At 50.5% G+C, this 23022-nt stretch overlaps 8 protein-coding genes across 8 annotated transcripts; 3 read left to right on the forward strand and 5 right to left on the reverse strand.

Annotated features, from left to right (window-relative positions):
• Positions 1–379: 379 nt before the first annotated feature.
• VTN77DRAFT_8228 (uncharacterized protein) lies at positions 380–1363 on the forward strand (the record flags this gene model as incomplete). The annotated part of the gene is made up of 1 exon (XM_069424703.1): positions 380–1363. One exon carries the CDS (start codon positions 380–382, stop codon positions 1361–1363), a length of 984 nt encoding a protein of 327 aa, XP_069280990.1.
• Positions 1364–1657: 294 nt separating this feature from the next.
• On the reverse strand, positions 1658–3286 carry VTN77DRAFT_8229 (uncharacterized protein; the record flags this gene model as incomplete). The annotated part of the gene is made up of 1 exon (XM_069424704.1): positions 1658–3286. The coding sequence occupies one exon, from the start codon at positions 3284–3286 to the stop codon at positions 1658–1660; it is 1629 nt and encodes a 542-aa protein (XP_069280991.1).
• A 1152-nt stretch (positions 3287–4438) lies between these two features.
• VTN77DRAFT_8230 (uncharacterized protein) lies at positions 4439–5563 on the reverse strand (the record flags this gene model as incomplete). The annotated part of the gene is made up of 3 exons (XM_069424706.1): positions 4439–4812; positions 4887–5385; positions 5447–5563. The coding sequence occupies 3 exons, from the start codon at positions 5561–5563 to the stop codon at positions 4439–4441; spliced, it is 990 nt and encodes a 329-aa protein (XP_069280992.1).
• A 657-nt stretch (positions 5564–6220) lies between these two features.
• On the reverse strand, positions 6221–6763 carry VTN77DRAFT_8231 (uncharacterized protein; the record flags this gene model as incomplete). Its single annotated transcript, XM_069424707.1, has 2 exons — positions 6221–6376; positions 6464–6763. 2 exons carry the CDS (start codon positions 6761–6763, stop codon positions 6221–6223), a joined length of 456 nt encoding a protein of 151 aa, XP_069280993.1.
• Positions 6764–8583: 1820 nt separating this feature from the next.
• On the reverse strand, positions 8584–11843 carry VTN77DRAFT_8232 (uncharacterized protein; the record flags this gene model as incomplete). The annotated part of the gene is made up of 3 exons (XM_069424708.1): positions 8584–10351; positions 10419–10948; positions 11025–11843. The coding sequence occupies 3 exons, from the start codon at positions 11841–11843 to the stop codon at positions 8584–8586; spliced, it is 3117 nt and encodes a 1038-aa protein (XP_069280994.1).
• A 1554-nt stretch (positions 11844–13397) lies between these two features.
• On the forward strand, positions 13398–14231 carry VTN77DRAFT_8233 (uncharacterized protein; the record flags this gene model as incomplete). The annotated part of the gene is made up of 1 exon (XM_069424709.1): positions 13398–14231. The coding sequence occupies one exon, from the start codon at positions 13398–13400 to the stop codon at positions 14229–14231; it is 834 nt and encodes a 277-aa protein (XP_069280995.1).
• A 3237-nt stretch (positions 14232–17468) lies between these two features.
• Positions 17469–20395, reverse strand: VTN77DRAFT_8234 (uncharacterized protein; the record flags this gene model as incomplete). The annotated part of the gene is made up of 4 exons (XM_069424710.1): positions 17469–18733; positions 18786–19051; positions 19113–19717; positions 20168–20395. 4 exons carry the CDS (start codon positions 20393–20395, stop codon positions 17469–17471), a joined length of 2364 nt encoding a protein of 787 aa, XP_069280996.1.
• Positions 20396–21836: 1441 nt separating this feature from the next.
• VTN77DRAFT_8235 (uncharacterized protein) lies at positions 21837–23012 on the forward strand (the record flags this gene model as incomplete). The annotated part of the gene is made up of 1 exon (XM_069424711.1): positions 21837–23012. One exon carries the CDS (start codon positions 21837–21839, stop codon positions 23010–23012), a length of 1176 nt encoding a protein of 391 aa, XP_069280997.1.
• Positions 23013–23022: the final 10 nt, after the last annotated feature.

A 23022-nucleotide genomic window follows, 5' to 3' on the forward strand; every position in this document is an offset into this window, starting at 1 on the left:
ATTATTAGCTAACTCATCCCCGCCCAAGGAACGACCTCAGAGAGCAAGGTTCGGGCCAAGAACCGTGGAGAGAGGTGAGGATTTCCTGGAAGTCAGATTGAGTAATGGAAGTTAAAATCCAGGCGTCTGGATCTGTATATCTCGTGTTTCATTCTCTTATGCCCCACAATTAATTGAGATCTAGTTACTATATTTACGTTGGATCTAGTGCTGCTTCTCTCTACTTTTCAACTGGAAGATTCATCTATCAGAAAACATATAGTATCTGCTTCTCTGATCTTTGCCTTCTTCTATTGACTATTGACTTTGTTTAATTTAAGGAGCAACCTTGGAAAAAAAACGATCCGATCTACTCGATCTACTGCACATACTCCGTACAATGGCGACCGCAACCGCTACAACAACAACCACTACTCCAGCAACGCCATACCTCGACGCTCTTCAGCGCGATGGCTTCGTCGTCGTGCCCTCGCTTCTCTCGCCCGACGAGGTGGCGTCGCTGCGTGAGGCCGCGACCAAGGCCACGGCCATGACCCGCGCCGGAAACTGGCCGTACTTCCGCACCGTCCCCAAACAGTTCCCTCCGTGGCCCAAGACTGCGCCTCCAGCGTCGGAGGGAGGTATCTGGGGCGTCCAGCACCTCTTGCATCCCGAGATGCCCGGTCGCGACAAGTTCGCTCAGTTCTACTTTTCCGAGAAGGTGCTCCGGGTGGTGGAAGAGCTGCTGGGGGTACAAGCTCCCGCGTCGTCAGACCTCGATGATCCCGACAAAGAACCGCTCGTGATGGAGCTGTTCAACCTCCTCGTCGCTCCGGAGACCAGGGACTTCGAGCTGCGCTGGCACCGCGACGACATCCCCGAGACGGTGTCTCCGGAAGAAGAGCTGAAGTTGCTGCAGGCGAAGAGCCCGCAGGGGAAGCAGTCGCATGCGCAGTACAATCTGGCCCTCTGTCCCGACACGTCGCTCATCGTCATCCCCGGCTCGCATCGTCGCGTGAGGACGGAAACCGAACGAAACGCGGACCCGTACGAGCCGGCGCTGCCAAACCAGCTGGTCGTGAAGCTCGAGCCTGGCGACGCCGTCTTCTACGACAGCAATATTCTGCACCGCGGCATCTACAAGCCCAAACCTGAAGGTGGAGAGGAGACGAGACTGACGCTGCACGGCAGCGTCGGCCTGAAAGGCCTTGAGGGAGAATCAGACAAGAAAGTCCGGGCGACAGCGGTCCTGCAGCACGGCGTGGGAACCTGGATCGATCGCGATGATGCTGCCCTTGGAGTGGGCAAGAGAGCGGAGAATATGCGACGCAATCTCATTGCCATGGGGAGGGGGGAAGATGTGGGATACTCTCTCCAGGGTTGACACTCTGTTGCACTGATGAAAATGTACATTGATGACTACAAACTGTGCATTTGGTTGTTTGAACCAGTCCTAGTGAAATATAATAATCATGTCTAAGAAAGATAGGAGAAGACCAGAAAGATAGGCCTTATAGAGACCCATATTCCCACCCTCATTCGCTCGGGTAGATGCCGGTTTCACAGCCAAAATACAGCCTAGAAATGATGAAAGAAAGACCAGCCTGTCGAAACAAAAGATTGTCCACATTTTGAATTAATTATAGACACTGAAAAGCCAGGGAGACTCAAGCTTTCCCTATCTATTAACCTCAACCCCGCTAGGAAGAGCCCACACTTGACTGTCCTTCTCAAAGCCACAGACACCACTGCTCTGGGACCCTTCCGTCAAGCACGCTCCCGAAGCCACGTTTTTCAGATTCCCAGTCACGGCATACGTCCACAATTGGTTGAAGTTCCTGGCATTGGAGTTTCCGCTGCAGGGGGATAAACTGACAGAGTCACCTTCTACCGTCAAACAAGTCGATTGATCAGATAATGGGCTGATTGTGCCCGACGAGCGAACCTGCCACACCTGCGTATCGTCGCCGTTGCATTCTGCGAAGCCTACTTCCTGCTTAGAAGAAGAAGAAGAAGAAGCGGCGAGGCAGTTCTTGGACGCCGTGTTGAAGATCATCCCTGTGGGGATGACGGAGGAGCAGCGCTGCGGGAGAGAGATGCGATAGACGGCTGTCGCGTGGGATGCAAGGTCCTTGATCTCTATCTTGCCGTCGATCGTGGTCCAGGTGCCGTCCCAGAGATCCTTTGCCATGTAGGAGCATCCTGTCGCCAGTCCCAGACGGGTCACACTGATACTCGTGCTGGCGGTGTCGTTTCCACGGTTCAGCACCGTCAACAATCGATCGCCGTTGGCGAGGCTCCTGGTCAGCACGTCAAAGGTGTCGTCTCGACTGACGAGCGTCGCCTGTTGAGCGAGACTGTCTTGGTCCACCGCAATGAGGTCGCTGTTCTTCAGGTACGAAATGACCTCGTCCGGCAGAGCCGGAATGTACGCGCTGATGATCAGCGGTGAGGAGAACGACGCCCAGAGCGCGAAGTGGGAGCGTTTCTCGTCCAGCGACAGACCAGGGTGGTCGGGGATCAAGAAGTCAGGGTCATTGTGGTAGCCAGGCGCCTGGTAGCGTGCCAGCAAGGTGTTGTAGTTGTAGTTCACCATGATGCTATCCCAGGCGCTGCCCTCCCCGACATAGACCAGGATATCCGTCGAGTGACGAGCCAACTCGCCGTAAACGGGCACCCAGTCCATGACTGTGTACCAGTCTGTGAGATTGTCGCTGTCGGCGAAATATGCCGGTGCGGATTCCGAAAAGACAAGGGGCTGGGACATTTTGCTGAAGATCTGGTGCCAAAGCAAGTAGCGAGCCTGGTATTCTTGCTCGGTGTCTGGGCTGACATTACATCCATCAAGCTTGAGATAGTCGATTCCCCAGGACGCAAAAGTCTCTGCGTCCAACTGCTCATGCCCATAGGAGCCCGGGTACCCGCCACAGGTGGCATTGCCGGCATCCTCATAGATCCCCAGGTGGAACCCTCGCGCCTTGACATATTCTGCCAGCCAGGGCAGACCATGCGGGAACTTGGTCTCGTTCCACTGGAGAGAGCCGTTCTCAGCACGGGAGTAGGACATCCAGCAGTCATCGAGGTTAAGGCGATCGTAGCCCGCTGCACGCAGGCCGGTCGAGACCATGGCGTCTGCCGTCTCCGTGAAGAGCGACTCGTTGAGGGCGCATTCGAAGCGGGCCCAGTTGTTGAAGCCCATGGGGGGAGTGGGCTGGACGCTGGGATCTTCGATGGAAGCTTCACATGTCGTCAGAAGGGACGATAGAGCTGCAGTCGCAGTAAACAATACTGAGCTTGATGGTGCCATTGGCTAAACTGGAGTGACCTTCAAGAATAAATAGCCCTGAGGACATATCAAGTATGTACTGTACATACCAGCACCACAACAGCATCCCGCCTGCGTATCCAATCTCCTAATTTATATGCATTGCTCCGACAGCGAGAGCTTTTGGATTAACTCTGCCGTATCGAGCAAAACTCTCCAGCTGTTTGCATATACCTACCTATCTGGATAGGTTAGGTACATGTGTATGGTCCCCAGATCGAGATAGACCGGACTAGAAGTTGGCAATTGGCTTGTTTCCCCTCACTGTCCTCTTCGATACGAGGATAATAGACAAGAAATAGACACGTGGGTATCCACATAGTGCGAAGAGCATGCAGAAGTTAGATGACAGGTCCAAGGTCGAGCGGGGCAATGCAATATGGTCCTAACGAGGGTGAGAGGACAGGAAATCGATATACAGTAACATCGCCTCTGAAGGCTATGCACGGAGTATGCACAAGGTCCTTATCGAGTCACTTATCAGAGAGCCGGGCAGCTGGTTCTGGCTCTGGTTCGGTTCTGCTGACTTAGGTACGTATTCACGCTCACGGTCCATGGGTCTCTCTGCAGATCGAGCGGGGTTTTCATCCATGGATTAACCGGCAGAATACCCGTGCTGTACCAAGAACTGATCATAGTTATTTTGAACTACAATCGTTCTTAGGCATAGACACACATGTACAGAAAAAAAAAGGAAGGTGATGCTGAGTCTCATTGTCATATTGATATAGGAAAGAGATACCTCTTTGGTGAAGTTACGGCCGAAAATTTATTTCTTCGCTGTGCTATGTCGACGCCCAGCCTTCCTCCCTTGACCGACAGTGGAGTGTGAATTCATACGGCGATACTCTTTCTCCGTCAGTACATCACATCGCATACCATATAAAATACTAATAATAGTCTAAATCGATGGAAATATAAGGTCTCGAGTGTCATTCAGATGCTCATTCACACAAACAAAGAAACAAAGATTTAATACAATCATCAAAAATCAAAAATGAGAAACGGATATAGACAGTCTCTCTCATAACCACAAAGCAGCGTGCGCACATGGGTATCTCTCTTTTCTTTTCTTTTTGATCTTACAGCAAATTAGCAGATACACCGGTGACTCCGCTCCCACCGCCACCAACATCACCTATCTGAGGGCGTTGATGCCGATCCTAAGACCGATGTTGCTTCAAGGGAGGCATTCATCGTCTGATGGATCAAGGCCATGGCATCTTCGGGTGAAGCGCTGGTGCGAATGATCTCGACGATGGAAGCGACCCGCGCGTCGTCGCAATCACAGATGGCGTTGAAAATACGCTGTAATAGCTCGTGCTTGCCTTTCCAGAGATTCGTTGGCTGTGGTTGATGATGTTGACTACTCGTCGAGATTTCCCAGCTACAAGAATCATTCTTGTCTCCCATGAGAGAAGGAGAAGGATGGTGGTTGTTGCTGCTGGTGTATCCTGCTGTGTCTTGAATTATGGTCTCTGACGAAAAGACTGCAGGGATGGTTGAGCCTACGTATCATAAACTCGTTAGAAATTTCGATCATCAATTTGTATTGTTCTTTTGAGGATAGGACAGGACAGACTGTAATAACTGGTACCAATCGCAACGTCTCCACTGGGCCATGGTCCAGGGGGAATGCCATCATCAAAGGCCATCATGGCGGTTGAATTAAAATTAGTGCCGACAGGGTCACTAGTCCAGGGCAAGAACAATTTCTCATCATTATTGTTGGAGACCACACTACTGGGAACATCAGCAAAAGAAGTCGTGGTCCCAATTGGATCGAAGATGATCTTCTGAGCTGCATCATGTTGTGCATACGCGACGGGGAAGTTGGTTGTTTCCAATGTCCTCTTTTGAGCCTTTCGAGGCCACCACGATGTCGTTTCGTGTCCGCCAGTAGCATTCTTCGACTGTTCCACGTCTGCCAGGCGTCTCTTAAGCCGATTGACCTCTCTCCGGAGGTTTTCAATGACATCTGCCTGGCTGATGTGGAAGCGGTCCTCGTTGTTGGCGATATATTCGCACTCGGACTGCAGGCCTCGGCTGCAGCAGGCCCGACAGGGCTTTGCTCGGTCACACTGCGGAGACCTGGTCAGTCTGAAGAACCAATGGTGAACAATGGCGTGACAGCAGGCTGACTTTGACTTTTCGTTCCCTGCATTTTATGCAGGATTGCTGGGGCCGGTACTTAGCCTTGGCCGAGTCGGACGTGGCGACACTGCCAGATTCAATTTTAGAGGCTGGCTGGGGGTCCATGAGGATGATGGCGAGTAGGGATTAGCAAAGATGCAAGACTGGGAAAAAGAGGCTGATAGGCCATGCATTAATTCTCGTTCTCGTCTTTGATTGGTCATCGGATTAATTCCCGGCCTCTCTTGATCGCGTCCATCTTGGACGGACTAACGAGATGCGTCACTGCAGAGAAGATGCAGTACGGAGTAGTACGGAGTACAGCGATAGAGGAGGCGCAACTAAAGTACTCCGTACTGGCGTACTGCGTACAGTGGGGAAGCCGCTGTCGGGTGCGGCAGCGCCAGTACCTACCTAGGAAGGTACGAGTACCGTCCCTAAGTTCCCTAATCAAACACCTAAAAAACAATGAATACGGAGTATTACCTGCAATTTGCAATTTACCCATATTGATAGCACAGCTGATGTAAAGTACCACTCCAAACCTCTTCTTCTAGGATCTACACCAGTATGCGGTAAGATATCTCAAATTTAAGAGGCTATCGCAGGGAAAGCTTTCGAATTTGTGTCGAAGTAATGACTTCGTATGAACCAAGACCAGATAAGCGCTAAGGCAATTTGAATCTCCAGTCGTATGAGAATGGTTGGAAGTAAAGACTGACAGTTGGAATAAAAAAAAAAGGAAAGGAAGGAAGGAAGAAATGTCAAAGAAGCAAGGCTGTTTCACAAACTTCTCTTAGGTGCTTCTTCATATGTGAATCCGAGAGTGCGGGTGAAGAGCGCGAGGGTATAGGGCTCGACGGCCTCGAGGACGCTGCACAAGTAAATTCGACCGATCTGTTTGAGCCGGGGATCTTTGGGCCAGGAACCGATGGGACACTATATCGATAACATTGAACGAAATCAGAAATCAACGCACGACAGAGGATAAGCGATTCGTCTCCCACTCAGGCATTCTCTGCTCACCTTGTAAACGTCGTCAGTGACATCAACGAATCCCGCATCCCGGAGTTTCTGGGGGAGTCTTTCGGCAGCATTCACGGACTTTCCAAACTGAACGCTGGCGTCGTTCACCTTTTGGGCCCAATCCTGGAAGGCCTCCACGCGTTGGTGAGTGCCATCATCGGACCACACACTGCATTCGTATTCCTGAAGCTCGACCCAACCCCCGGGTTTTAAATGGGCATGGATCCGGGCCAAGAGCCGGTCCCAGTCGCCGATGCTGCCCCCCCATGACCCGGCCGTGGATGTAGTCGAAAGCCTCATGGGGCAAATAGGTCCACTCGCTCTCAACGTCGTCGACGAAGAACCTACAGTTAGGCGGGAACCAGACCGGCTGGATTGGACTCAAGTCTGTTCCCACAATCTCTGCCTAAGGGAACAACTCCGCGATTTCGAACGCCCAGTTGCCGGTGCCGGTGCCGAAGTCCAGGATCCGATGCGTGCTGGAGGGCGAGACGGGCGCTCGATAGAGACCACCGTTTAGAAGTTCCTTCCACAGATGATGCACTAGGTCCAAACGATCCTGCTCGCGTTCGTCGTTTGATAGAGGGTACTTCCCTTGTCGGTATGCATGATACCTGCGACCATTCTCGTACAGATAGTCCCGGACGGAACTCGCAAAGGACTGACTTGATTCGATCACTGATTCCGCGTCATAGATGGTGTCCTCGTCACTTGTCTGGAAGCATACAAAACTCATGAGAATGATGATCTCGTGGCACAAAAATGTAACGCGTCAAAATGGGGCTTCGACAACAAAAATAAAAAGGACACGAAAGGAGAACGATTTTGCAGATTGATCAACCCAAGCAAAGCTTAAATAGGCGAACTGACGACTTACATCAATTTGGATCGCTTCGCTGGCGTTTGGCTGCGACATCTTCTGTGATGTCCTCCCCGCACACCGGGGAGGCGACCCGATGGAGCGGATCGGATCAGATCGGACGAGATCAAGGAGGGAGTTCGATTCCACAACAGTAATGCATGGACCAGAGCATCATTATTACTCCGTACATCTAGTTAAATCAACAATAATTAGATGGCCCGTCGTGTCGGTGCCCATGGGACGCGGATATTTATTACCGTCCAGACGGCACCTCCACAAGCTTAGTTCCCGTCTCTATGAGTACTAAAATCTGAATGAACTACAGAGTACTTGTTTAGGAGATGCCGAGTTACTGTTCTGCATCACAGCATGACTGAAGAGATGATATGTCATCAAATAGTATAAGATCCCATTGCCAATAAGGAGAAAAAGATAAGAGACATATGACTTGGGTTGTGCCTTTCTGCGATGACAACTGCTTCAATCTCACAGCAGCAATATAATGATTACCAAGAATAGCTGCCCTGGTCCCTAGTGGGCACCCAATTCACTAATATCTCTATGCTCTTGCCATGCCCCGCCAAAAATGCCGTCTCGGGACATCAATCGTCAGCAATATGCGAATCAATTGTTCTGCATCGGGATGGTGGGGTTGCTGCTAACACCGAAGCTCCGTTGAAGAAGCTTCACTGTGTCGCTCCCTCATGGCCGCATGCTTCCGCTGCCCCCAGTTCCCTGAACTTGTATCAAGGGAAAAGTTGGGAATTCCTGAAGACGATAAATATGAACGAGTGATCAGCTCCGCCGGCCTCTGAACAGCAGAGAGCATGATGGGCAAGAAATGTGAAGCTCGCAGCGGTGTAAGAAATCATAATCCTACGCAGTAGCCATACGTATGTACTCTTGACCTGATATAGAAACCAGGGTCTAGATGCGGACTGCTAGGAGCCTAAGAAGGAGAGATGATCTGGTGAACTCGCTTCTGCACGCATCTCATTCTCCACCCCTTGGATAATCAACGTTCTGAACCGTCTAACTATGATGGCCAAAATGTTCTTTAGCCTTTTGGAAACAAAACACTAGACATGGCTGCTAAGCAAACTGTGCTATGTAGCTAAGTTTTCATCTCATCATGACTTCGTACGAAGATCCAAATATGGACCTTCTTCTAACCGTCTTCATTCCAATAGAACACCGCAATGGTCACCCCAAAAGACAATGCAACTTACTTTGCCATCATGACGCGAAACAAGGTAATTCAACCCAAGCTGCGAAGCTTTTCTTGCTCAGATGGAGTCAAGGCGGCGAAGAGCTCTTGGAATCCGGGCTTGGTCGACGCCTCCCGGAAAAACTGCAAGAGGAACGCCTGGGTCTCATCATCACGCTTCCGAACGCCAAAGGTACTCTCCGTACCACCTTCTCCATACGACATGAGCTCCTGCTTCGTCACACCCAAACTAAGATCCAACGTGTTGCTGGGGATATCTTCCCACTCGTCATCATCGCTCCCTTCTTCCTCCAAGGCAGCCGCGGCAGCCGCGTCAATCTCTTTGTTTCCGGAAGCTGACGCCAGCTCCTCCACGAGCACTTTGATGATTTTCAATGTCGCCGGGACCATGGTGTACTGGTCCGGGTTCTTGCGCGCCTGAGACCGGGTCTTGATCCGGCCCGTGTCTTGGATGATAAGATCTCCCTTGACTTGCACCTGCGCCAAGCGGGGATCTTCCAGGTTATACAGCTTAGACAGAGCAATGATATTCTGCTTGATCTCGTCATATCCGGCGAAGTTGACGGAATTCTCCAACCACTTGCTGAGCACCACGTTCAGGCCACTCTGGCCATCCAGATCGACTTGCGCCAAGAAATCAACCACCTCCCGGGCGCTAACGAGCGTCAGGCGGGCGAAGACGAGAATGAGACTCTGAATGAACTGTGCCTGCTCCGCTGAGGCAAGACGATGAGCAACTGCGCGGAGGAGCTGCGGGAGGTACGGCCCGAGCTTTTCAGACCCAGCTTTCTCAACCAGTTCCGCAGCTAGCTGACCAACTTCTGCAGCGGCATTATCTTCAACAGACGGTCCCAGTAGACGATCGATAATCACTAGGACAGTCTCAATAGCCTCCTTGCCAGTTTGCGGCTCCCGCCATGTGAGAAACTGATTGAAGTCGTGTGCTAGGATGTGCCTGACTGCCAGAGTGGCCGGACGGAGCAGCTCCGCATCAACGGAATCCAGAAGCAGTCCGTTCAATTTGGGCATCACGGTCGCAACGAATCCATTGGGGAGGGGCTCCAAGCCATGCTCCACCAGAGCACGAAGGAGATCCGCAGCCAAGACGGTCAGAGCACTCTCTTGAGTCAGGTTCCCGACATCAATGGCTCCACTAAGAGACGGGAGGACCTTCTCACATAGCCGGATGTAAGAGTCAGACCCCTGCTGAGCGATGGACTGCACAATATCTTCGAACGTCTCGGTAACTACCATCCCGAGGTGGAAGTTGCCGGCGCCGTTGCTGGCCACGTTGAAGAGCACGTCGAGGGCGATGGAAGACAGAACGATATTTGGCTCCACCATGATGGTATCGCGAAGTGTCTCCGCAAGGGTCACCTTAAGATCCTCGTTTTCGGTTGTCTCCCTCAGATCGTGTGAAGAGACAAACTCAGATATGGCAGTGATGATGGGAACTTGCAAGGGCTGCGTAGTCGTCGATGGTAGAGAAGGTAAGAGATCTTGCAACACTCGAATACACGCGACCTTAACGACTTCAGATGAGTCCCCTGTAATGGCTTTCAAGGTCGCTTCAAGATAGCTTGCAGCAGTCTGCCGGAATCCTTCACCAGCCGCCTGAGCAAGAACACCTGCCACCAAATAGCCCCGAGCTCGCAGAAAATCCTGCTCTTGCTGAAGACAAAACCGGATGCAGTCGGTGAAGCCATTGGCTACCTCAACTGGAATTTGTTGCTCAACTTCACTGAAATCGCGAAGCAGCTGGTTCAGAATGAAAAGAGCAGCCTCGCGCAATTTCCATCTGCACAGGGGGGGAAAAGTTAGCAGTTAGATAGAAAATCCCAAAGAAGCAATGACGGGAACCATACGTAGATGATGAATCGGCGAAAAGGTTATTGGTGTAGGCGAGCAGTCCCTCAACCGCCGTCACCTTCAACCATTCACCCAATTTGATGACAAGATCACCACCACAGGTTCGGGGGGTATAGTTAGCCGTGACAGAGGTTTCTTCGGAGAGGAACAAATTGACATCAATTTCCCACAGGCCTTCTTCCTCTGTCGTGATCTGAGCGTAGGCTACGACCAACTTCATGACTTCTGGTAACCAGCTGGACGTGGTGGCGGCCTGACCGGCATTCTGCAGTTGGGTCTGAAGCTCAGCTTTCACTGGCGGCGCTTTGAGAAGAGCTTGCATCAGGTCAAGCTCCTCGAGCACGAGGAAATCGAGTGTATAGGGTAAGCCGTCCGCATCTTCGAGACGCCCCTGCCTCTCGTCATCAATGTAGAGACTCTGGTACGCACTCTGGATATTGGACAGCTCCGTCCAGAGGGTTGTGAATATAGCGGGACTTTGTGCCGTTAGAAGGGTTGGGAACACCATCCGAATCTTCATGAGAGTCTGGAGAGACAACACGTTAGAAAGAAGGCTGCGGGACGCGACATGTTGAAGGGACCGTTGCGATGAGTTCTCATACCTTGACCGCTTGCAACTTCAACGCGATGACCCCTCTCCACTGGGTTGGAATCTCGCCGTCCTGAGACTCTTCCTCTTCAGTTGGACGCTGTGGCAGAGGTGCCTTCATAACCGAGAGGAAAAACGGGGACCAGCCACTCAACGCCTCGTCCATGAACTGCTTGACTACGGCCTTGTGCTGCTCCAGCACCATCTCCAGGGTGTCGAAGCATGACCGGAACACCGAGACCGCCAGCGCCCGCAGCATAGTCTTCCGCGACTCGTTGGTGGCGACGGCGAACAGCGAGGACACGAGGTCCCGGGCGACATTGAAGAATTGCTCTTCGCTAAAGCCCGTGTCCACCAGGTCCAGCAAGACCTTTAACGCTCCGTGCAGCGCACTGTCACTGCTGTTGGGGTCAGTGATAATGTGCATGAGGGCGGGCAGCAGCTCTGGCCATTGTTCTGGGAAATCGGCCGCAGCGATCTTGCTGACTGCATAACTGGCCGATGATTTAACCTTGCGTTCGGCCGTCTCCGTGGTCGTCGCCAAGTCGAGCAGGATACGCCGCAAGGTAGCCTTGTTCGCGTCGTTGATCAAGACCTGGCCCTTAAACTCGTCGAGATGCGGCGACCAGGCGGCTTGGATGAAGGTTCGGAGCACCGAGAGAGCGGACTGGCGAAGGTTGGCTGGAACAGACTCGTGAGAAGCAATGCTCGCGAGCGAAAGAGGGAAGGATTCATTCGAGTAAAGGTGCAGCAGTTGCAGCTCCGCGGCCTTTCTGGTATCGGCCGCGGGGGACTGCGTGTCTGCGAGCAGCTGGAGGAGCTCCTGCTCCATGACGTCGGAGGATGCGATGTGATGAACCAGTGAGATCAAGCTTGCTTGGGGCAGAAGACTTTATATCTCTTTCCAGCGCGATCTTGGGGCGCGTGTTGTCGCGCGCGTGTTTTGATAGAGATTCAAAGCTTCCGAATAACAATAATATTTGGTGGACGGGCGGGATGTGGTGTTGGTTTCCCAGGAGGGCAAGTCCGCCGGCAAGCGACCGTCCAGAATGGTTACCGTACCGACTTCGTTGTTGTCCTTGCCATATTAATAGTCGGTTAAGTGATTGGGTACACACAGTCACAGTGTTGGGTACTGTGCTTTTGGAGGAGGGGTAAATTGATAAAAAACCATCCCCAGACCCCTCCAATATTTTTTTTGGTCTCGAAATAATGCTACAAGTTCGTTGCAGTCCCTATGTACAGTATAGTAGTCCCAAAGTACGGGGTACTCGGTAGACTGCGGAATATTGCTCCCTTCTCTCCTGGGGTCGGAAGTCAACCATCTGATGGCATCGTACTCCGTATCGCGGTCCTCCGTCCAGAGCCGAGTATTGTCCGCGAGTATCTGCACTTTGTTCGAATTTTCTCCACAACCGCCTCGCTCTGGAGCAACGAGGCAGGCTATGAGTCTATGAGACTGCAGCAGCGGGGCGTACGGTGGAAGTCTTGGTTAGCGCTTGGCAGGCAAAAGGGTGTTCCAGTGGGGGTTGTCCCCAATTTTTCCCCCTTGGCAACAGGATGAAGAAATAATATTAATGAGACCCTGGGAGAAGGTTACTCGGGATGCTTAGCTTAGTTAGCAGCCAGGCAGCGGTATCGCCAGGCCAGGCACCGCGGGATAGTAACCCTTGGCCGTGGCTGCATGTCTCACAACGGCCAGCCCGCAGAAGGCCAGAGCAGGCAAAAAGGGCAGAGAGGGCAGTGGTACGGAAGGGAAATCCGGAAGCAGGCCTTAGGTTTTAATTTAAAAGCAGGCTGCCTTTCCCTCCAGCACATCAGCAGACGCGTTGGTTCGCTTCGGATCTCCCCTCCCTCGATGATCGACGGGTTCACTAAGCAGCATCCCACCATGGGGTGGAGCAGTGCTCTGCTGTTTTTTTCCTGCGGCATCCAAACCCATGACGCAAACACGTGACAGTGACTGCCAGGCTCCCAGCACTGCAGAACTCGGCTTCACCGTTGGCTCAATTGCGTGCAATCCCCTCCACGACGTCCATTGTGCACCACGATCCCAACTCCCAACGCACCCAAGGGTGTTCCTGCCCCCTGCCCATCATCTCCTCTCCGTGAGTTGTGGATATTCCGCTTCTGGCTTGGTGACACGCCCTCGTCTGGCTGAGCCTTCCTTCCCCGTTCTGCTGCTGTGCTCAGGGCCGTGCCTTCCACGCACGGAACCCCCCAAACCATCCATTCTTCCTTCCTGCCCGGCGGGACGCTGAGGGTTGTCAACGAGGGCAGAGAGATGATTAGCTACGGAGAGGAACTGCAGGCTGATTCTCCGAGACTCCTTTCCGACCATCACTACTGTTGAAGCGACCGTCTCCGGTGCTAGCCTCGACCCGCAATGGCAATGGCGAGTGAAAGTACCACAGTCAACACGATGTCAACGCCTGCCACCCCTTTCAGCGCTCCGAAGAACCTGCCCACCACCCAGGCCGCCCTGGCCGCGGCATTTACCAATTTCCTCAGCGTCTCCATCCATCAGATCCTCTTCTTACGCTCCGTCTACCCACGAGCGACCTTCCTCCCCGTGCGGGCATACAACTACCCGGTCCGACAGTCACGCCATCCCAAAGTGTGCGATTACATCAACGATGTGGCCCTCGCTGTGGAAACGGAGATCCTGAAAGGGACCATCACGGCAGTCACTGTGATCATTTCGTCCATCCGCACAAACCAGCCCATGGAGCGGTATGCATTCGATCTGTCCGGGTTTCCTCACGTGCCAGCCGGGGAAATCTACGCTACGTTTGAAGAAAGGAAAGAGGAGGCTACCAGACCACCTTCCAACGCCCAGTCGGTCGATCTCGAGGCTCAGTTCCGGGCCTGTTTGGCCAGATTGGCATCTGCGTGTGCCCGTTTGACACCATTGCCCCGTGATGACGAGTTCGGATTCACCGTCTGCATCGAGGTGCGAGAAGATGCTCTGCCGCCTGCTGGGACGACGAAAGAAGAGCAAACCTGGATTGTGGCCGAACCCGGACAGGTCCATCTGAGGTCGTGTACGGCTCCCTTTTCAGTCTCAAAGTTGGGCCATGATAAGCAGCAACAACAAGAAAAGATGTCCAATGGACGAGCCAAAACCGTGCCTGTCAGACGCGTCGAGGCCGGAGAACTTCGCCTGGAGCTATGGGTCGAGGAGGCCAAACAGAAATTCGATTACCCCCTGGTCACTTAAGTCCTGGTCATAACTGAATTCTATTTTTTTTCCTTCCTTGTAAACTTTTTTTTATTATCCCCCAATGGTTAGTTAACTATCGGATCTGACAGGTGGGGGTTTCGAGTCACACTGGCGCGGATCAAGTGGGAACGGGATGAATGATATTGAGACACGAACTGGAATCATCATAGACTGGAAGGGCGCTTATTACGTTTTTTTCATTCTCCCTGGCCTTTTCTTTTTCTCTTTCTTCTTGCATATTCTCATACCTCATTGTCTTTTGTTCTCTCATCAATCCGACTTTTTTTTAGCTTCTTTTCATCTGCGTGATTTCCACCATCATCCATCATTCACCACCACTTGTCTAAGATTGTTGGCATCATTAAACGGGATTCGACTGTGTTCCATCATGGATTGTCCAAAAAAGGCAAACTGGCAGATTCAAACAAGCAACAGATTATCCCTATCCTTTTGTTCCCCCTTCAATTTTCGGGATATATGAATATTAGAAGGATTTTCGGGGAAGGTGATTTGAAAGAGGGTTAGAGATTGTTTGCCAGCGAGAAGAATCGTAACGATTAAACATTTCATTACTATGATTGATGTGGCTCTCTTTGTCGCTTGAATCTTGATCTTAATGAACCATTGGAGCAGATTGTCGATATTCTGTGACAAACAACGTCATTGTTCTCAATGCTCACCTTTTCTCTTCTCTGGTTCATCATATGCTTTGTTTATCTTGCTTATTCTTTTTTTTCTCTGTCGCCTGTCCATTTAGTCGTGTCCTGGCCACATAATTTATTTCTTCTGCAGTGTTTCCATTGAGTTTTTTTTTTTTTTTGCTTTTATTCTGACTCAAGCTCGCTGTTTTGTTTGCTTTCCTTGTTCCAATTCCCGTCTGCTAGCTCTTATCATTTGTTTCGATGTCCAGTTTGATCATTGTGCCTGTCAAAAAAATACTTCCGGTATGATCTGGTTGTTTCCTTGGCTGTCGATTCTCGACGTCTATGGATCTGACAGCAAGGGTTTCAGCAAGATACGCTGCCATCAACCGTCAACCTCTGCTAGCATTAGAAGCAGCGTCATCGTCAACGTCGTCATCGTCGTCATCGTCGTCATCGCTCAAGATGTGGAAACAGCGAATTCGGCAGGAAGAATCTTTGTTGTTTTTAGTGTCCCATGTCAATATCATAGCATAGCATATCACAAGCCTTAAATGTCTCGCTTCCATCGACTAGGCTTGAATGAGAAAATACTTGATCTATTATGCTAGTGACCTACCTAGGTACCTACTATATAGAGTTTATAGTTTTTGTTTTGTTTTGATCTCCTGGGGCTTCCTTATCGAGTGCCTCTCGCCATGTTAGCAATGTCCCTTATAATACTCCTGTATGTACATACGTATGTACAAAAGTAAGCTTACAGGCAGGTAGGCAAAGAAGGTGAGCAAGAGCAAGAGCAAGAGCAAGATAGGTTGGCAGATGGCTGCTTGCTTAGTTTCACTACCCTAAAAATAAAGACCCCGCTTAAAAGATCCGTTGTCATCGTTGGTATGGTGGTATGATCACTATCGATATCATCTTGAGTCTTGTTGGGTTTCTTGTTGGGTTGGGTTGGTTCTGGTTGGATCGAAACTGCTGTCCTGTCCTGTCCTTATCTTCTTCCCTTCTTCCCTTCTTCTTTTTCTTCTTCTTCTTCCTCCAAGAGTAAGGGAAGAGAGAAACGGTCCTTCCTTCCTTGACTTGACGATCTCATTTCATTTCATCTACCTGTTACGTCATGTTCTGATCTGATTGATCTATTCTATGCTGTTCCCTTCTACTCATTAATAGGCAAGAGAGAAAAAAAAAATATATAGATGACAAAATGTTAGAACAGGCAGATGAATAATATGAAGTGAAGCGAAGCGAGGCAAGACAATTGCAAGACCTTTTCTAGCTATCGAATTAATGTCCGTGTTTTGTTTGTTTAGGGAGGTTTTTTTCTTTCCGCGATCTAGCTGTGAAGGAGGTATGCCATACATAGCCTGCGACGAAACTAACAGGTACCTACCTAACTACACGAGACAATTAGGTAATGAAGGTGATAGAATAGGTAGAAAATCTACCGAATACAATATGGATGAGAGGTTTTGTTCGGCTTGTTTTTTTTTTTTAAAGAAGAAGACGAACTATCATTCGGGTCTTCTTCTCCCCGTCTTTTCCTTTCCTTTCTTTTCTTATTCTTCTTAGTACCTAAGTTAAGTAATAGGCGTTAATATATAGTTCTTAGTCTGCTAATATGAGCGTCTTCGGACTTTTACAGTTAACTTGAGATTTTCAACTTGTTAATTTCAGTAAGTAGCCAGCGATAGAGAAAAGAGGAATTTAAAATATCTACTTTTTTTTAAATTTTTTTCAGAGAATAGATTTCAATTTGTGCAACAGAGTACTGACTGAGTTGGGAAGTAATCGATTGATTGATTAATTAATTAATTAATTACATTTCTCCTAGGCAGGACAGGAACACTGGATGCTAACTAACTACATTACCAAAGACCAAGAGGGAGAAGAGAGAGTGCCAATGAAGCAAGAGAAGGGAAGAATCCGAAGAAAGCAGAAGAAGAAGAGCAAGAGGGAGGGGAATAATGTGAAGAAGAACAGGAAGAAAAGAGAAAACTAAACAATCCAATCTTCAATTTTAAACAGGTGTATTGAATATAATGGAAGAAAGATCAGGAAGATAAACAAGAAAAGGAAAAGGCGAAGTAAACAACTTAAAATCTTTAATCAAGCAGGTGTATTAAGCGGGAAATGCAAAAGGGTCTTCAAGAACGGGAAGAAAAAGAAGCAAGAAAAGAGAAAAGCAAACAATCCAATCTTCGATCGAACAGGGGTATTAAATCGGGTAATGGGGTAGGGGAATCCTCGCTCAATGCGTATCAGCAAAACTGTTCGGAACAAGATGAAGAAATAAGCCAAAGCAAGGCGGGGGTGCGTTCGTGGAAACTGGGAGTATGACTGGGGCTCAGAAAAGTGAGAAATTGCTCAATCATCACCAGGACAATCATGAGCACAATCGTGTCAATCAATGAAGAAGTGAGATGGAATGGACACCATCTGTAAGGATTGCGGGGATTGATAACTGCGGGCGAAGAAAAGAGGATGGGTCATCAAACGGAATCGCTGTATCACGAGTTGCGTATGAGGCCACAGATCATCTGTATTCCGTGCATCAACAGGCAAAATGAGATCAGTCCATTAGATCATACGACAGCTAAAACTGATAGCCATTATTCGGTCTCCTGGGACGGCCCTCCTGGCGACCGGGTGGAGGATAGTCCAGAAGAGGTCCGGCAAGAAGAGGATGAAGAAAACCCTCAGGTTGAGCGGGGTAAAGGAGATGTTCAGGACGAACGGCATAGCCGCCAAAGTGACCGTACATGTTAAGATGATAGGGACGGGCATCGATGAAAACCCCTGGACCCAGAGCGGGAGGGCCAGGAAGAGGAACAGCTCTATTATCGACCATGTACGGCTGGAGTCCAGGGCCAGCAGGCAACTGTGGAAAGCGCACCGGATACGCCGGCAGAGGGTAACGTCTCGGAGCAGCATCCATGTCGACAGGCATGAGAGGATGAGCAGGGTGGCGTCTATTCTGCTGAGTGGGCCTGCGGCGTGTTGTCTCTTTCTTCAGCTCCGGAACCTTGACACGAAGTGCTTCCCGGTCCAGATGCGAATTGTTGGCCATGATTCTCTCAATGGCGACCCGTTCGGCACGTTTGACTTCCTCCTGCTGACGCTGAACGCCTTGATCGTTCTCGTGGAGGGGGCATCCATGTCTGGTGAAATGATCGTACCCTTCCCGGGTAATGTCCTTCCTGCAGACATTGCAGATGTCGCAGTGGCATTGGACGCACCGCAATTTATTACACCCATTCTCCTTGATGATGTTGATCTTGCATCGAGGACAGGTTCGAATCAAGGCTTCACTCATGGCTTCCTCGACAGCATGGCGTTCTGGGAGGCCTTTCTCCTTCTTGGCTTCCTCACAGGACTTCGGGACGTGAGTCTGGTCTCTGCATAGCCGGCAGCTGACCTTCTCACAGTCGGGGTTCAGGCACCGAAACTCCCGATCCTCCTCGACGGGAGGGCACACTGCCTTGAAGTCGCAGAAGGGGCAGTCCTCGAGTCCCTCCAGCCCGGCTTTTGCGATCTCGTCCAGCTGCTGGAGGGACTCCAATTTCTCCATCACCGTCTCGCCGACGGCCAGTTTCAGCATTTGCCGGTTGAATCCGGCCTGGCAGCCGCTGACGTCGAAGCACCTCATTTCGTATTTCATGAGACCAATTTGAGTCTGAGCGCTAGTTTTGACACACGTGTAGCAGAAGAAGTGCGTGCTCTCCCCTTCACATGGAATCGTCCGATTCGGCGGCGCATCGCTGAAACAACATTGGCATTCGATAAGAGCTCCAGCCTTTGCATGTTCTTCCTCGTTACGCTTCTCAGCCGCCTCAATTTGTTTCTGAAGTATCTTCGCATCTATCGTCACCGTCAGCAGACAGAACTTCGCTCGAGTGACACAATGACATACCTTCTTCTTTGGCAACAGCTTTCCTTGCCTTCTCGAGTTCTCGCTCTATCATTGGCCATTTCTGCATGTACATGTCTGAGACAGGTGTCCCTCTGTATTGTCTCGGGCGTCGCAGACGCTCATACGGTGGACGATCTCCATTTTCGCCAGAGCTCTGCAGTCGATAAAGAGCCTTATAGGCAGCAAAGAGTGTTTGGTGGTCACGTAACAGCGTCCGGATAGTAGGCAGTGGCACAAGAGGGAATTCACGAGAGAGTGCTTTGTTCCTGTTTGAGAGTTAGCAGACAATGTTCTTAGGAAGAATTCGAAGACGCCATTGTGACTAACGCTAGCATAGTATACCCTGCGGCATTTCGAAACCTCGTAATCTCCTCGGAATCCGACTCAGAGTCTGCGGGGTTCCTCTTCCTCTTCCGATTGTTCTGTTTCGGGTAAGAACAACCGGCCAGAATCTCCTCGACGACAGGCTCGATGATGTCGGCGACGAGCTGCCCTGGACGAAGGTTCACCTTGTGGTTTTCGTACAGATTCTTGACATAGTCGTGGTCGACATCAGGGAAAACCTCCAGTATCTTCCCCAAAAAGGCTTTTTCTCCCTGAATTTGATCTGTCACGGCCTCAGCCTTGACGGGAGGGACATCATCATCAGAGAAGACCTCCCAGAAAGGCGTGTCTGTGTCAACCACGGTTCCGTCATTCCGTTCAGAAACGTTCGTGGCCCTCTTCTTTCTCGCGGGACCAGGCTCTGGAACAGTGTTGCCAAAAAGATCATTCGTTTCATTCCCGAATTGGTAAATGTCGTTGTCTAAGTCGACGAACTCAAAAGGGAAGTCGAGGTCGAAGTCATCATCCTGAGGGGCAACGCCATTCTCAGGAATGGGAATATTGAAGTCCATATTTGCGGAAAAAGTGTTCGGGACATTACCCAGGAGCTTTTTAGGTACCAAATCAGCGTCTGCAGAAATGATGAAGCTAGAAATATGACATGAAGTGAAGCATTTGAGAAAAGATAGCAATAATGAGACAAGTTCAGAATTCAAGACTGTTAAAATCAATTCGTAGACAGTGGTGTAAAAGTGGTAAGCTATGAAAGAGATACAGAAGTCGAAAAAAGATCGCAGTATGTAGTGTGCAAGAGAGAGATTTCTTTAAGTCCATGGCTTCGACAGAGACTATTTATATGCGATAGAAAAAGACGAGGCTGGCAAAAAAATTTTTTTCATAGGAAAGGAAGAGGCTGGGCCTCCCAGGCTGCTGCAAGAGAAAGAGAAAGAGTAAGGCTCAAAGAGGTGATAGGGAACACAACCCAGCCGCGTAGAATGATAATCCAATCGTGTCCAAGGATCCACCACAAGACTTAAAAACGATCATTTATAACCCACCATATCATTGTTATATCGATGCTGCTGCTGCTGCTGCTGTTCTATCGAGGCTGATGATGGAAGAGTTTCCCTAACAGGTACAGACATGCGTTGCTCATCATTCACGTTTTGCCTCATTCGTCCTGTCCCGAGAGGCTCCGCAGTAAAAGTTCCATCATCCTTCTCATAGTAGTAGTTCTTGTCTTTTCCGTAACCCTTCAGGCGAAGTGGTATAGGTCCGCGCTGCATCTAGTAGTAGTAGCATCACAAAAATCAACAAGATGAATACCATGACTCAGCGGGCGGACAGCGCTAGAAATCGGATCAATTTGAAGTGTCATGGAGATTATACATACTGCCAGAATACTCTATCAAATATATCCTCCCGCTCAGTACATGTATATGGATTCAGTCTTGCCCAGCAGCAGGCTAAGCGAGCATGCGGTCGGGTATATAGATTCGGTCATATACTATTCAATAGAATTTAACAGCAAAAATCAGTAGACATTCGCGGAGCCAGCAATCCCCCTCCTGATTGCTTGACTCCTTCCTTGTTGCTGCCTGGAGAATGGCGGCAGGCTCTGTGTCACGAAATCATCATTTGTGGGGTGGTGCTTTTCATGACGTTGGGATAGGATAAGTTGAGGCTCCTCCCATGAGATGTTGCTGTCACGTGCCTGTCTAGTCCTCTCGAGTGAGGCCTCGACAGATTAGGTAAAGTAGGGTTCTGTGGTGTAACCAACAAACAGAATGTTTGTTACTGTATGTCTGTACTGTACTGTACTATCCGGCTACGAAAGGAGATCTAACAAACGACCTCAATTAATAGTTACCTATTCTCTCTTTTCTTGGCAGCAACATAACCCAGAATACTGGAATATTCGAGGCTGTCACCGGGCTGAATATCCCCCTGTCTGGCTAGATCTATCAGCCGTATCGCGCTAAGGGACGGAGTACTCCGTACTGAAAGTCTGAAACTCAAGTATTATTAAATTACCTGGTTTCATAGTCCAACCTGGGTTCTGATCTTCCTATTGACCCGGCGTGTATACTTCTTCACACCGCTGCTGATTATCACATTCATTTCCATTTCCTCCTGCCGTAGAATGCGGAGGTGTCCTGTACCTGGTGCTACATGCATACGAAATACGTCACATGGGCGGCCCCGGCGCCCCGCCCTCGCCCGCACCGCACCGCACCGCAGCTTACCCGGGTGGATCTCCGGCACTGGAACTGCAGTTCCAGACGGGGTAGGTGCAACCTTACCTGTGCCGCTCTGAGTACGGAGTTACCCTATGTAACTTTGCTCCTTCGCTTGCTATCGCTTGTCGTCGGGCTTGGTCCTGGGGAAAGAAAACCGGCCCGGTAACAAGGAGTAACCAGAATCGCAAACACTGGATGGGCGGTCGGGAGATGCGTTACGCCTGACTCTAATTCCTATGGATGTGGCTCGATGATGCACGTTGCCCCATGTGGCGGGAGAAACTTAAAGATGAGACGGTCCTGCTTTTAATTCACTCTGTTTCTCCAAGTAATCATCGTCAATTACTGTTGCTGCTGACTCGCTTGCGTCTCCAGCTCGAGCATTGCCTTCTGAACCGATCGATGCGAGCTTATTGACCTGCTACTGCCACTCACTACATTCTATCTCCTGCTCCAGGCGGAATTGGACTTCTGTATATCAGCCATCATGCCCTCCGAAGAATTGCCCCATGGAGACTCTCCAAACCTCGAACTGGTCCCTGCCACCCCCGAGGAGCGCCTCGAGGTTCTCCGGCTGAACAGCGCTGCATGGAAGGGGCCTCTCAGTGTGGAGAAGTATATCGAGCGTGAGGACCATCTCATGAATCAGAATCTCACGAAGGATGGAGGGCTCACAATATGGATCCTGGTCGATCCAAGACAACAGCCGAACGCCAGGACCATTCTCAGCTCCTGCGAAACGCTTCGAAAGCACGCTTTCCTGGCATACGACGGAAAGGTGGAGGACATCATATGTCATGGCATCGGGAGCGTCTTTGTGCGGCCAGAATTCAGAGGGAGGGGCTACGCCGGGAGGATGATGCACGAGCTGGGCAAGAAACTTGAGACCTGGCAGGCGGAAAAGTTGCCCAGAAAGAGAGGAGTCTTCTCCGTGCTATTCTCGGACGTTGGCAAGAAGTTCTATGCTAGGTACGGGTGGAAGCCTTTTCCATCGTCGCACCTCACTCTGCCGCCAATCACAATGGAAGAATACAAGAAGCCAATCGCACCTGCAGGGGCCAACATCCCTGAAGCGAGACCGTTGACGGCGGAGGATGTGCAGTTATCCATGTGTAGCGACGCTGTCATTGGAAAGGAACGCGAGCTTTTGCGGGCAGCCTCTGAGAAGTCATCAGGAGCAAAAGTGGGCATTGCCCCTGACTATGACCATATGCTCTGGCACTGGGCTCGTGAAGAGTTCTATGAAGAAAACGGTATCTTCAACAAGAAAGCACCAGTGGTGAAGGGCGCCGGTGTCGACAGTCACAACGTGTACTGTACCTGGACAAGAACAGTCGGAGAAACCCCCAAGTCTCATACCCTGTACATATTGCGGTGGGTCTACGACGAACCCACGACAATGTCGGAGGAACAGAACACAATCGAAGCAATGGCCGCAGTCCTGCGACGCGCGCAGCTTGAAGCACACGAAACTGGTATGAGCCGCGTCGACTTCTGGAATCCGACCCCGTTGATGGTGAAAGCAGCGCAGATTCTGGAGCCTAGTGCCAGCGTCGTGCACCGAGAAAAGAGAAGCATCACCAGTCTGAAGTGGAATGGTGCTGAGCAGGGATTTGGGGATGACCTGGAGTGGTTCTGGAATGAGAAGTATAGCTGGTGCTGAACTCATTTCA

Source organism: Rasamsonia byssochlamydoides, assembly GCF_041956645.1.
Source record: "Rasamsonia byssochlamydoides strain NRRL 3658 unplaced genomic scaffold VTN77scaffold_7, whole genome shotgun sequence".
Taxonomy (NCBI): domain Eukaryota; kingdom Fungi; phylum Ascomycota; class Eurotiomycetes; order Eurotiales; family Trichocomaceae; genus Rasamsonia; species Rasamsonia byssochlamydoides.